Raw genomic sequence first — 13,806 nt, 5'->3', positions numbered from 1 at the left:
TTTGCAGGGCAATAAAAATGTGAGCAGACCTGAATTTTTTGTGTCGACGGGTATATGTCGCACGCAGGTTTCAACATCGGTCGCGCAGAGTCGCTTAAAGTGGTCGCGCAACCGGTGCTATAGTCACAGTTGTGAATGAGCCTTAAAGGTTGTATGTTCACGCATAATTATAGTCACGTGCGACAACGAAACCTTTATACGCAAATGAAAAACCGCCCTAATAAAAGTCCAATATACAAACCGCGGACGAAAATATGGCAAAGATGATAGGCGACAAAGACTAAGGAGAATTTGTTGCACAAAGGAACTGTCGCTTGTGGCGGCGATGTGTGCCTATTTATTCGCGCTAATTAAATATGTGGTGTGATAATGTGTATATAGGTCATATGGCTTTGCATTTATCGGTTGTACACAGTCAACTAATAGACGAGGTGCACGTGCAGTCTTTATTATAGCACTGCGCCTCCCGAGACTTCGACCATGGTCCCGACCATGTAGGAGCTCTGTGGCCCGCACAGGAATGCCACTACCTGCGCCACCTCGCGTGGTTGAGCAGGGCGGCTGAGTGGTATGGTTGCAGTGAGTTGCTTCTTCTCATCTTCGGTAAGATGGTCAGACATAGGCGTCACCGTGAAGCCTGGAAGGACAGCGTTGCAGCGGATACCAGTACCAGCGACATCCATCGCCATGGACTTTGTCATTCCCAAGATGCCGGTTTTTGAGGCCACGTAGCTGGCAAGGCCCTTCATGCCGGCCTTTGCGGTAATGCTGGACACGTTGACAACGGCGCCTTCTTTGACCCCAGCATCAAGCATTCGGCGGATGCCTGTACGGCTCATAAGGAATGTTCCCTGCAGAAAAAAAAAGCATGTCGATCTCAATTTCAAGTAAGCCAGCCGTCTGTTAAAGGTCGTCCGGTTTTGTGATTGCTGAGGAGGCTTTTGCTACGTTGCAGGCTATGTACGATTTGGTTTTAGCTAGAAATAAATGATTATTTTTTAAAGCTGTTTCCCTGGCATGACAGGGAAGGCGTTTTGCTGACAGCATCTCAAAGTCTGCTAGGACAAGCACATCACATTTCTTTTACGAATAGATTTCCTGAGAGCCCTTCTTATAACTATAGCTGCAGCTCCCATAATTTATTTTCTTCCTCTTTTTTATATTCGTTGCGGGAAACCTTGCACAGATCCAAGCAGGGTGGACACACATGTAAGCAAAGCAAATAGCAAACCTAATAATTTTTAAAGTGTTAAAGTGGGTCCAATAAATAAAGAATGAATCCTATCGATTACAGTGCGAGGACAAATGCAAACCTCAATAAATCTCTTCGTGCAAAGCACATTGATCTCTATTTCACGGTTTATTCATTCGATCATGCATTAAAAATTACGAAGGGCATGTCTTCGCCATGTTTGAAATCTATTCCGGAGATTCTTATTTTCAAGAGTTGAACGTTTACCGTACAATCAGTTGGTTTGGTTGATTTGATTGGAAATCTTCTGCACATACATACCACACATTTTATGACAAAGCAGGGCATGTAACCCTATTAATGGGCCAAGGCGTTACTTATCCCATGATGGTTGTCAATGATTTTACTGCTAATTCCTTGTAATCGCAAAAAGATGGTTGATCCCTCAATCATAGGAATCGGAATGACACGAAAAGTAAAGCGTGCCCTGTAACTGAATGTTTACTGTACATTGATATAAGAGAGTTTGCACAATGTATATTGATGTCTAGCAGCTATAACACCGTTTAACGTGGATGCACCCACTTTGATGAATGGTGGTACATCTCCATCCCGACGACTAACGTCCATGTTAAATGACTGAACAAATCCTTGTGGTAGCTGTAGTAGCTAACGGTGAAAGCGTAATCAGATAACGTGGTGTGATAGCCAGAAGAGCGTCGCATATTGGACGCAGAACTTGGTCGCGATCCCGCAGCATGTTAAAATGTGATAGAACACCAGGGGCGGACTAGGGGGAAACGCAAAGCGGGTCGTGCGGCGCCGGTAGCTCGGCCGCGATTTTTCTCGGGGCGAGCGCGTGAGCGCGGAACGCGGTGTAACAGCCCGTTGAGGCAGGCCGCGCGTCGCAGATCTATTTTAGGGGCGAAGCTCCCTAAAGCGGCACCCGTTCGTCCCCGTCGTATTACGTAACCACTCTTAACGCTAGTACCAGATCTTGACCTCCAATGTGGTGCCGGTGGGAGATTTCTCCTGTGCGTTGTTGAACAATAAAAAAATTACAGCATATCCACGGAGTGAATGATGATGAGTGGGCGAAGCTGCGGAGGTTCATCGGTAAACCGTGAATCTTCCGTGAATTCTGCCCAGTACATCATCACCGACGTGAGATCGGGCGCGTTTATATTAAAGGTTCGATGAGTTAGGACGACTTGCAGCTCACTTTAATTTTACATGTACGCTGTGAATTTTCATTGTTTAGAAAACATCTGGCGTCCTTCGTTAAGCAGCTGGCGTCTTTTCGTTTTGCTTTAGAAACATCTGGCGTTCTTTCGTTTTGCTTTTACAAAACATCTGGCGTCTTTCGTTGGTTTATTTCATCAATCAACGGCGTTTTGAACAAAATTTTTATTGTTTAATCACGCACAGGAGAAATCCCACCAGGCACTACCTTGGAGGTAAACAATGGCTGCTAATGGGAATGAGAGACAGAAGAAGTCGGCTTTTAGCTAACACTTACACTTCTACTAACGTTTCCTACTGGAACATGCCAATGGCTGCTAATGGGAATGAGAGACAGAAGAATTCGGCTTTTAGTTAACGCGCACGCTGCGAATTTTTTATTCAACAACAGCCATTGGCATGTTCCAATAGAAAACGTTAGTAGAAGTAGAAGTGTAAGTGTTAGCTAAAAGCCGACTTCTTCTGTCTCTCATTCCCATTAGCAGCCATTGTTTACCTCCAAGGTACACTCTAAAAAATACCATGCTTAATGTCACGCTAAACTGTAAATTTATGCGTGATGCACATGTAAATGAGCCGTGGATGACGTTTCAAGCCCCACGTGACCAAAAGTAAGCGTGCGGTTCCTTCAGGTCAGCGTGAGGGCAAGGCTGCGTGCCGTGGTTCTGTCATGTGCAAGCTTTTGCCAGCCGTGTACGCGTGTGCAACGGATATCACACGCTTACAATCCCGCGGCGAACACGCGTAAACATTTTCCGTCACGCATATAGAAATCTTAATATGGGAGCCGCGATAAGCACCGCCGTCTACCCGAAGGGCGAGCGTTCTCAACGATGAACATGACGAGGCGCATGCGCATTCGCCTTCTTCCCGCGCCTGTTGCGGCGAATACGGAACTTTACTTCGGAAGGCTCTCCGAAGGGCGCGCTTCTGAAAGACTGCGTTTGTTGCGGGTTCTTTGGGTTGCAACACCGTTCAGGCACTGCAAGGCAGAGATTTCTGCCATGTTTACTTCCGTAGACATTCTTGGCGAGCAACGCGGCCGTTGCAAGCACACGGATTGTGATTGTGCCGAGTTCATGCGAGAAAACTCGCCACGGTCTAATGGTTCTGGAGCAGCCATTCCCCACGGATGGTGTGTATACTGCGGCCACTCACCTGCGATTCACGGACGGTTGGAGTCTATAGGTAAGAACGTTAGTTATCTTTCTGTCGCACTCAATGACAGCAAACGTTAAGGATTTGCAACGGTTTCTTGTGTCAGCTTATCACATGAGTTGTGCGAAATGAGCATTTTTTGTTTAATGCCTATCTGCCAAAATGTGCCTATTTTGTTTAGCGGGGGGGCGAGAACTTCCTATGGGAGCAATAACTGTGTTCGAAACAAAAATTATAATCGTCATCATGCCTTTGTAAACAGTTTCAAGGCGGAACTAGTGAATTCCTCAGAGGTATGTTTGTGGTGGTCAAGTACCGAACGGAAAAGTAAGAAAACAGCACGTTAAGGCACTTTATTTCCGAAAACGTGTGCTTTTTTTTTTCTTTTTTCTTTGTGTCAGTATTGTGTTTCGCACACGTCACTTGCCTCCTCGCTCATTGATATCTGCGATTTTAATAAAAGTTGTCTTTTGGAAGGCAGCACTTAAGGTATCTTTTTCTTTTGTAGTTCGTGCCTTGCCGCGACGTTATTAGGTTTCACTACGGTATAGCATGCAACGGGCTCAACGTTCCGTCCTGTTCAAGAACCAAACTGACACGATTTCAACGCGAGGTTATTTGAGAAATTTCTGAAGTCAGAATGCACCTTGCGTTACAGGCTCGTTCACGACTCGTACATTACATGCTCTCTTTCATTAATTTTATCCTCGAGTTCTCCGCACCCACTGCCATTACAAAAAGGGTTTTGGTGCTGAGGTCAGAGTTACTACTGTAAATTCTGTACTGTGTATATTCTAACGATTTATAACCCTGTTAGTGGGGCGTCAATGTTGTTACGGCGTGTGCATCTTAGAACAACACGATCGACGCCACAGTGCAGGTGTATTCAAGCCCGCTCTTCTTTTCGCTTGGAGCGCGACTGTGCCATCCGTGGAATTCTTGCCGTGTTCGATTGTGACGCGGACACTTCTGAATGGTTGAGTGTAGGCTTTAGCGGTTTGGTAGTCTTTTTTTTTTATTTTGGTGCTCTTGTTAGTAAAACAGAGGTCTGAAGAACGTCACGGACACAGCGCACGTGTGGACATAGCGCTGTGTCAGGGTTGTTGTTCTACTGTGCTCTGTTTTGTTAACATGTAGGCTAAAACTGAATTTGAGTAATTTTTAGGCAATACCGCTAGTCGGTGTCGCGTGTGAATGCGCCGATCTCACTGACAGGGGACAAGGAGTGATCTTTTGGGCTTCCATTTCATTTGCGACGGTTACTCCCCGTAATAGTGCTTATTGTTCTAGCAGTAGTATATGTCGCTTATAGTATGCTGCTGCCGATGGAGGAAGAGCCCATATAATTTGTTTAGCTATTTGCCGACTGGTGTAGCCTGCATCTCAGAAGCTATGCATGAATAGCGCTCTGGATAAGGATGCCCCTTAGCGCTGAGTTCGCATTTTCATTTAGAACTTGGGTTTTAAAGCGAGTAACTATAGGTGTTACCGCACTTAATGAACATTAATATTCTATGCCCGTGATGATATGTTTCGATAGCCTAAGCCTAGTTTTCAGTATTTTCCAGTATAGTTTTATCATTTGTGCTGTGCTGCGTGTACATAAGTGCGCATAACACTGTGTTTGTTCTCGTCAGTTTTGCTATGTGATGTGCTTTTACTCTCTGCTGAAACATTAAGCCGTAATTGTTTTTGATGTATAGCTTTTGTATTGCATGCCGTTTTTGCATTGTATTTAGTGGCTACGGCTCAGTAAAACTGCTCGTTACAGCCTTTTGAGCGTCTCCCCAGGGACCATGTAGTTCTTGAGGCAGATTATTATTATTTATTTATTTTATTTATTTGCAATACTGCCAGTCTCTACTGAGACCATAGCAGGTGGGCACTCTTATTATTATTATTATTATTATTATTATTATTATTATTATTATTATTATTATTATTATTATTATTATTATTATTTTCTAGCTGAAAACTCCACTGTTCGCTATGCGCAACACAATGAGCAGCAGTTCAATGCTAATGACCCACTCATTTGTCATGATGGCACAGCAATGGCCGAAGAACATTTTAGTTTGCCGACAGTGACTTTTTGTGGTAAGCAGTCTGATCAATTCTGATATAGACGAGTTGTTTTCTACATTTGACACTTCGATAAATTTCTCATTTTTAAATCTCCAAATTGTATGGCTATAACACCTAACGTTTCCCGCAAGACCTCAGCCTCCACTCCTGCTCAATGCTTAATGCGAAGCATTACGCACGTGCTTTGTGCCTGCTTCAGATTTCAGTGTGTTTTAGCACATTCTCCAAGGCGATGGAGGGCAACAGGTACGCAGAAAGGTAGGCGATAATCTAAGTATGTGCGCCTTACATAATATGTGTGTGTTCCGGACACTAATGGACGTGAAGTTCAAAACAACCGGGGAGTAGAATAGATATTGTACAGTAATTCAACGTGGCATCTAAGCAACGAACAAATGAACATGCCATCGTTCGTCAGTATTGTGACATCAATGAACGGGTTTATTAAGTCGTGGCGTAACGGTAGACTCGCAGGTCTTGCGCGGCACGGAGGTTCAGCTATCGCTACGCCAATGTCTTCCTCCCCTGCACCTTCATCAACCCTGACCACAATACACTTAGGTGCCCACGACTGTAACATTATGCTGCCGCTAAAACCGCATCTTCCCTGAAGAGGAACCGTGCGCACGCCTCCTTGCCACCCTTTCCCAGATTTCACACTCACGCAGCGTCACTTCTCTGCCCTTGAACGGACCTCTTTGAGTGAAGTAAATAACATGAAATGTTATGAAATGTGTGTTTTTAGTAAATAACATGAAAAGATCACGTGCGGCACAGTCGTGGAAGAGGAACATTGATGTCAGGATACATATGTGCACAGAACTTCTGATGTTAACAAGGCATGGCCTTTATATGCGCAATGTTACCGAAAGGTTATTTCTTCGCCAAGACACTTGCTAATTATTGAAGTATGTAAATAAAATAAAGCAAAAATGGTAAAAGAAGAGGCTGCATAAAGGAAGCTAGAACAGGTATTATTCAGCACATCCGCATTGTAAATGCATATATCACTACAACAGAAAATGTATGCGATTGATATGAAATTTTGTTTTTTTACATTTATAGTGACATACAACCGTGTATCCATTTTTACTTCCTGCACATATCTTGAAACTGAAGAAATGCGTGTTTTTCTATAAAAACGGTAATATTACACTATGTAAGTAACTTTAGTCTTCGATTTATTGCGCAGACAAAAGCTCAACAGATGTCATTCAGGCCTGGTTGATGTACAACCTACCACTAGTGGCCATGGCAAGGAGAGCCAGCACTGCAGCACAAGTGCCCATTGTGACGATTGCCATGCCGAAGACGCAACTTCACCCGTGTGTGAAAATGAACTGGTCAGCCATTTAAGATGCCGTCGCTCCAGCCGTTGATTGCAGATATAAAGAGACGATGTATGCCAACTTCAGCATCCTCAACGTTATGAAAATGTTTCAGCGCTCACCTCTAACTATACTTAAGCGATCGTTTATTTTAGCCATCGTTTCGTTACATCAGATTTTTGGAACAAATAAAAGAAAAAAAAATATATATATATATCCATTGGTCGCATTTCTTCTGTTGGTCATAACCTTCGCGTTTCTTTGAAGAAAACGCCAGGGAAAAATAATTTCTAAAGGTATTTATAGTCAAGAACGCGAGAAACTGAATGTTTAATGGGAAAATGCTGTAATGTCGTCCGAGACATAGTACGCATGGTTCGCTATCTTTGAATGCACAGCGTGTCACAGCGTGCACATGTTTGAGAGGGCATTCGCCCCTCCGGACAAAAAAAAAAGGTTGGGGCTTGTTCACACCTTATATTGTTTTGCATCCTTCAAATGGACCACGGCTTACCAAAAGCGCTTGTTAGTAAGTTAGTTTCAGCATCCTTCGCGGTATTATCTCGCGCAATTTCTCTGCAAGACATTCAGCACTTGTCAAGTTCACAAGGTGGAGAGGAAAAGAACAGCTTTCTGAGCAAAGCTTGCTTCGAAGAAGTGACCCTCGCCGGCATCGGCCGGTGCTTCAAGCTGACCGCAAGGAAGAGACGGGAGAGGGAGTGGCGTCACTCCACCACTCCGTCTCTTTGCTCCTTTGGCGAGGATAATCGGCGCCGTTTTTAAGCGTGCACACCCGTCACGCCATGATAAGCGTGGGAAAAGTGGTTCGTATGTCACGCCTGCTATGCGTGAAGAGTATGGCGCTCAACGCTCTTAGTAGGCGTGATCGGTAAGCGTGGAGAAATATCACGCATACTTTAGGCGCGTAAAAAAGCCTTAAAACACACGCTTAGGTAAGCATGGGATTTGTTAGAGTGTATGTTACGCCTGCTATGCGTGAAGAGTATGGCGCTCAACACTTTTAGTAGGCGTGATCGGTAAGCGTGGAGAAATATCACGCATACTTTAGACGTGTAAAAAAACATTAAAACACACGCTTAGGTAAGCATGGGATTTTTTATAGTGTAGTGCCTGGTGCGATTTCTCCTGTGCGTGATTAAACAATAAATTTTTTTTTCGAAACGCCGTTGAGTGATAAATAAACCAACGAAAGACGCCAGATGTTTTCTAAAAGCAGAAGGAAAAGACGCCAGATGTTTTCTAAAGCAATGGTTTTCTAAACAATGAAAATTCACAGCGTACATGTAAAATAAAGTGAGCTGCAAGTCGTCATAACTCTCATCGAACCTTTAGTATAAACGCGCCCGATCTCACGTCGGTGATGATGTACTGGGCAGAATTCACGGAAGATTCACGGTTTACCGATGAACCTCCACATCTTCGCCCACTCATCATCATTCACTCCGTGGATATGCTGTGATTTTTTGGTTTGGATTAGCGTGATGCTATGGCCGAGGCCGACGCTTTTGCGACGCTTGGGCTAAGATCGCCACCTCGCGGTGTGTTAAGACATTGACAAAATTGAACGTCTATTGAAAACGCGTCGAATGGGACGGACGTGTAACGCGCTGCAGGTGTTAATCGTGGATGCCACAGTAATGAATTACTCTACTTTACCGCTCCCAGAGGGCAACACCACCCCGCCGACCGGGAGAGTGGTAGATATAAAAGGCGCGTTTGTAAAGCCTCTAGAGTTGTGGGAATCGAGCGCGCCCTCCCCTTTGGCGCCTTGTTCCCCAGCTAGCGCGCGTGTTGGCCCTGCGCGGCTCGAGCGCCGGGGACCGCCGCTAATCGGCGGTATGGTGACCACGGCGGCAGCGCCAGGCCTCTTTGTCTGGTGCGAGCCATGCGTCGGCCTCCCGGCGCGCGGGCACGCGTCCGGGCATGCCTCGACATGCTCACGTGCTCACGCCACCAAGCTAGCTTACGTCACTGCTCAACGCCTGTCCTCATTGGCCGCCAGTGACAACCCCCTTCCCCCTCGAGCTCGCTTCTGTCTGGCGCGGGCTTGCCCGGGGGAGGCGCTCTCAGGCTGGCACGAGAGGTTGACGCGCTGCTCTAGCAGGCGACTTCTCGTTCGTGTGCTCGACTGCTGCCCTTTGTGTGATAGTCGCAGCGCCGCTGGCAAGCGTACTCGATCGGTCTTGCGGAGTTCCCTTTACGGCCTGCAAGCCCGTGACTGTCGTACTGTGCTGCACCTTGGGTTAATAAACCCGTGTTGTTTGTTGACATCCTGCTTCGAGTGCCTTTTCTGCACCGTGCCGGAGTCGACGAACCCGGCCGTAGCGTCTTTGTTCGCTGCGGCAGTGGAGAACGTCGCGCCCCTTCACAGTCGCCTCGTAGGGTAAGCTTTGTGCTAAACCTATCTCCACAGAGTATGTGACCGTGGCGCAGTGGATAGCGTGCCCGGCATCTGTTCTTGCAGACCGAGCGGTCGTGGGTTCGATGCTCGTTGACTGAACTTTTTTCTTTTCCATGTGATTGTGTAAATTTTTTCGACGTCATTTCCGTGACGGAAATACGTCACTGAAGTCTTGGTGGACCCAGGAATAAAACACTTTCGTGTTAAAAAAGACACATCAGAGTTACAGCTATCGCACTTAAAATCGGAGGTCAGATTTTCGCGCTGACATGACAATACATCTAAAGCGGGAGAAATTGTTGCATTCAGGGCTGGGCAAAGATACTTTGAAATTGTATCGCGATACGATACAAGATAATCAGGCAAGAAGTATTGGAGATACAGATACAAGATACTACCGCAATAATTGTATCCGATACGATACTTGCCAATTGTATCTTAAGATACTTCGATACATTCGCAAATTTGTTATTATGGACCCACATAACGTAGTAGCGACCGCCTATGCATGAAAAGGTTTGCTTCAAAATGTCTTTAATGTGACCAATTTAGTTTCATTTTAATAAAATGCCTGTTCGTACCTCAACAGTTTTGTCCTTCTTGCTCAAAGTGCATTAGTTTACTTCCGACAGAACTTTTGGCTCCTTTACAGGACAGCTCTTCATTGACAGCGGCTCTTGCTTGTCATTTTTGTAATTGATGGGGAGACGCTGCTCTGCTTGCCGATCAGCTAGCGGGTCGCCATCTAATCACAAGAACTTCAATAAGAAGCTTTCGCACGATGGCGCAAATACCGGTGCAGAGTTTTACCTCGTATATTAAACACCATTTACGCAATACCACATCACCGATGTACACCGGCAACGACGCTGCTAGCGACATTTTTTGTGACGCATTGTGTATACTTATAGCTCATAAAACTGCAGTGAATTTTCATATTCTACTTATCTGCTGGCGTAAAGCGTTCGTTATCAAAGTACTCACTAACGTGCAATCTTTTAACAATTTTTCTTCAACGAGATAACATGTGCACCCCACAAATGCCTAATACCTATTGTATTGTCACGTGGTGGTGACGATGAAGGCGGCAGTCACTCTGTTAGAGACGAAACTGCGCACTGGGCAAGCATGTGGCCAGAAAACTAACTCGCGGCAATAAAAGTCGTGGGCCTTCGTTATTCTGGTCATCGGTGGAAAGCGTGGTCTTTTATACATCAGCGATCGAACCTTCCAGCGTTACCGCTGGTGCTCCCTTAAGCTCATCAATGAACGAGAGTGCTCGCGCCCCGCGCATAATTTTAATAATAATTGTTGCGGATATGCATCACAAAACCACGACATGATTATGATAAACACCGTAGTGGAGGGCTCCGAAAATTTCGACCACCTGGAGTTCTTTAACGTGCACCTAAACCTAAGTACACCGGCCTCTAGCATATCGCCTGTATCGAAATATGGTCGCCGCGGCTGGGATTCGCGCGTAATCTTAACGGAACAATCTAAAACAGTCGCGGAGATTTCGAAACATCGCGGCGCGGCTTGAGCCGAGCGCTGCTAATATTTCTTTTGTGGTTTAAACCCGATCATACCAAAATAAAGAAATAAGAGTGCGTGGCAGTGTACTTGCACAAATCGTCGCAGGACACCGCTGCTATTCACACTATTGCCACCTACAGCTCCGATTACCTGGCGATTAGTAATAGGTAAAAAAATAGAGAGGCCTCAAAAAGAAAAACAAATATACGTAAATAAAATAGAAAAACCGATCTGTATCAAACATTCATCGTGAATAAGTATTGAAACACAATGGAGGCGGCAGCCCTAATAGCTATGACAATTAAGCGTGTAGTATCGTCAACTTCCTTGTTAATGTAAGACAATAAAAAGACTTAGTGCCTATTCAAAAATCACTGAAATGGCTCGTTCGGAGGCTGGCGAGAAAAACGGATCATTTAGTATAGCAATTTTTCTCAAATCCCCTTAACAACTTTAAGATGGGTCCTGATATTTCCATTATTATTAGCCCCGAGAAGTTGGGGTGGCGCCGTCTGGCGGGCGGCGTGTTTGACGTCACGGCAAGGAGTCTTCGACGCCCGCCGTGACACGCCGGGATATCACGCGCTTGCTTCGTGCGCTGTTCCGCTGTTTACGTTCGCTTTTTGCCTATCTCAAGCATCAGAGGAATGACGAAAACAGCATCGATAATGTTCCTAGTAAAACGACCAATAAGTTATGTGCATTTTTTCTTCACAGTCCCCAACGGTGCCCGTGCGCCATCGTGCACGCTTTGAAAGAGGTGATCAGGCTTGTTGTGTCGCGCTGCCAACTTCGGGTATGGGCCTGATTCCCAACCACAGCAGCCTCATTCCAACGGGTGTGAAAAGCAACATTCCTCAGCTTAGATACAGGAGCACGTAAACAATACGAGACAGTCAAAATTAATCTGCAGCGTGTCTGACAATCATGTTGTGGTCTTGACACGCAAGACACCTTATTCACATTATTAGGTTGCGTTGTTCACGGGCGATTCCTTTAAAAAATATGAAGGCTTCGCCTCCACAAGTGTTATTTGCATCGGACGCATCCGCGATCGGCGGACAGCGTTCTTGCCGGTGTGCCAAGCCCCGCGCACGATTACGAAAGCGCATGCAGTATTGAGCTTCGCAAAATATCTCGAAAGCACTCGCCCGAGAATACTGCCGTAGTTGCTGTGTTTGTTTTTCTTGTGTACTCGCTCACTCATCATGTTGTTTAGTTTCACGGTTTCTCGCAATAATTTCGGGGATTCATTTCATAACATAAAAAAATCGGCAGATCCCACGCACTGTGGGAATCGATGTAATGCGAAGCAGCCAGCAAAGTGCTGCATACATCGCCTTGTTTGTCTTTGAGCCAAATGAAATCATTCATGCCATGGCATCTAGTCCACCATATATCGCATGTTTGCCATGCACACATGCACGCACAATCTAGTATACATCATGCCAATGAAACGCATATTCTGGTATATACAATGCATGACCTGTCGTTTATGTTCATCACGCACTCGTGTCATGCCAAACCAATTTTGGAATATTTCCAGTTAACAAAACAGCCGGAAGCGCACCATGACAGTGGCATCTAAATTATACTGTACATGACATATATAACATGATTCGCATGTTAAGGCGTCTGATTTATGTTCGTCATACAGTCTCATCGCGCAATACCAATTTTGGTGTATATCAAACGAGCGAAATGGCCGCGAGTGCATCATGAGTGTAGCATGTAAATCATGCCATACATGACATGCATATCATGGTTTTTCACGTTACCACCTGCCATTAATGTTCATCATACAGTCACATCGCGCAATACCAGTTTTGGTGTATATCAAGCTAGCGAAACGGCCGCGAATGCACCATGAGCGCGGCATGTAAATCATGACATACATGACATGCATGTCATGGTATTCATGTTTCATCTGTTATTCATGTTCGTCATGCAGTCGCGCAATACCAATTTTGGTATATATCAAGCTAGGAAAACGGCCGCGAATGTATCATGAGTGTGGCTTGCAAATCATGTCGTACATGACCTGCATGGCATTATATCCATGTTATCACCTCTCATTTAGGTTCGTCACGCAGTTGCGTCGCGCAATACCAATTTGGTGTATATCAAGCAAGCGAAACGGCCACGAGTGCGCCATGAGCATGACATGTAAATCATGTCGTACATGTCATGCATGTCATGATATTAATGTTACCGCGTCTCATTTACCTTCGTCATACAGTCGCTTCGCGCAATACCAATTTTGGTGTACATCGAGCTAGCGAAGCGGCCGCGAATGCATCATGAGCGTGGCATGTAAATCATGACATACATGACATGCATGTCATGGTTTTCATGTTACCAATTGTTGTTCATGTTCTTCATACAGTCACTTCGCGCAATACCAATTTTGGTGTTTATTAATCTACTGAAACTGCCGCTAGCGCACCATGAGCGTGGCATGTAAATCAGGTCGTACATGACTTGCATGTCGTGATTTTCATGTTACCACCTCTCACTTACGTTCGTCATACGGTCGTGTCGCGCAATACCAATTTTGGTGTATATCATGCAAGCGAAACGGCCGCAAGTGCACCATGAGCGTGGCATGTAAATCATGCTGCACATGACATGCGCGTCATGATTTGCATGTTAGGACCTGTCATTATGTTCGTCATGAATTCTTGTCACGCCGTACCAATTTTGGTGTATATGAAATTAACGGAACGGCCACAAGAGCCTAAGTCCGTGGAATGTAAATCATGCTGTTCATGACATGCATGTCATGATTTTCATAATATGACCTGTCATTTATGTTCGTAATAAGGCCATGTTATGACACACCA

The 13,806-nt window shown here is 45.2% G+C and overlaps 1 protein-coding gene across 1 annotated transcript in view; it reads right to left on the bottom strand.

Annotated features, from left to right (window-relative positions):
* Positions 1–446: 446 nt before the first annotated feature.
* The window catches only part of LOC119385039 (estradiol 17-beta-dehydrogenase 8-like), a 16,030-nt gene continuing 2,670 nt past the window's right edge, over positions 447–13,806 (bottom strand). The window contains exon 2 of the mRNA XM_037652605.2: positions 447–900. Within this exon, the coding sequence (XP_037508533.2) occupies positions 450–900 (451 nt within the window). The 3' untranslated portion in view covers positions 447–449. The remainder of the gene's footprint in view (positions 901–13,806) is intronic.

This window comes from Rhipicephalus sanguineus, chromosome 3 (assembly GCF_013339695.2).
Source record: "Rhipicephalus sanguineus isolate Rsan-2018 chromosome 3, BIME_Rsan_1.4, whole genome shotgun sequence".
In the NCBI taxonomy this organism is placed as follows: domain Eukaryota; kingdom Metazoa; phylum Arthropoda; class Arachnida; order Ixodida; family Ixodidae; genus Rhipicephalus; species Rhipicephalus sanguineus.
Note: the sequence above shows the minus strand (reverse complement) of the source record. Positions and strands in the feature narration are given on the sequence as shown.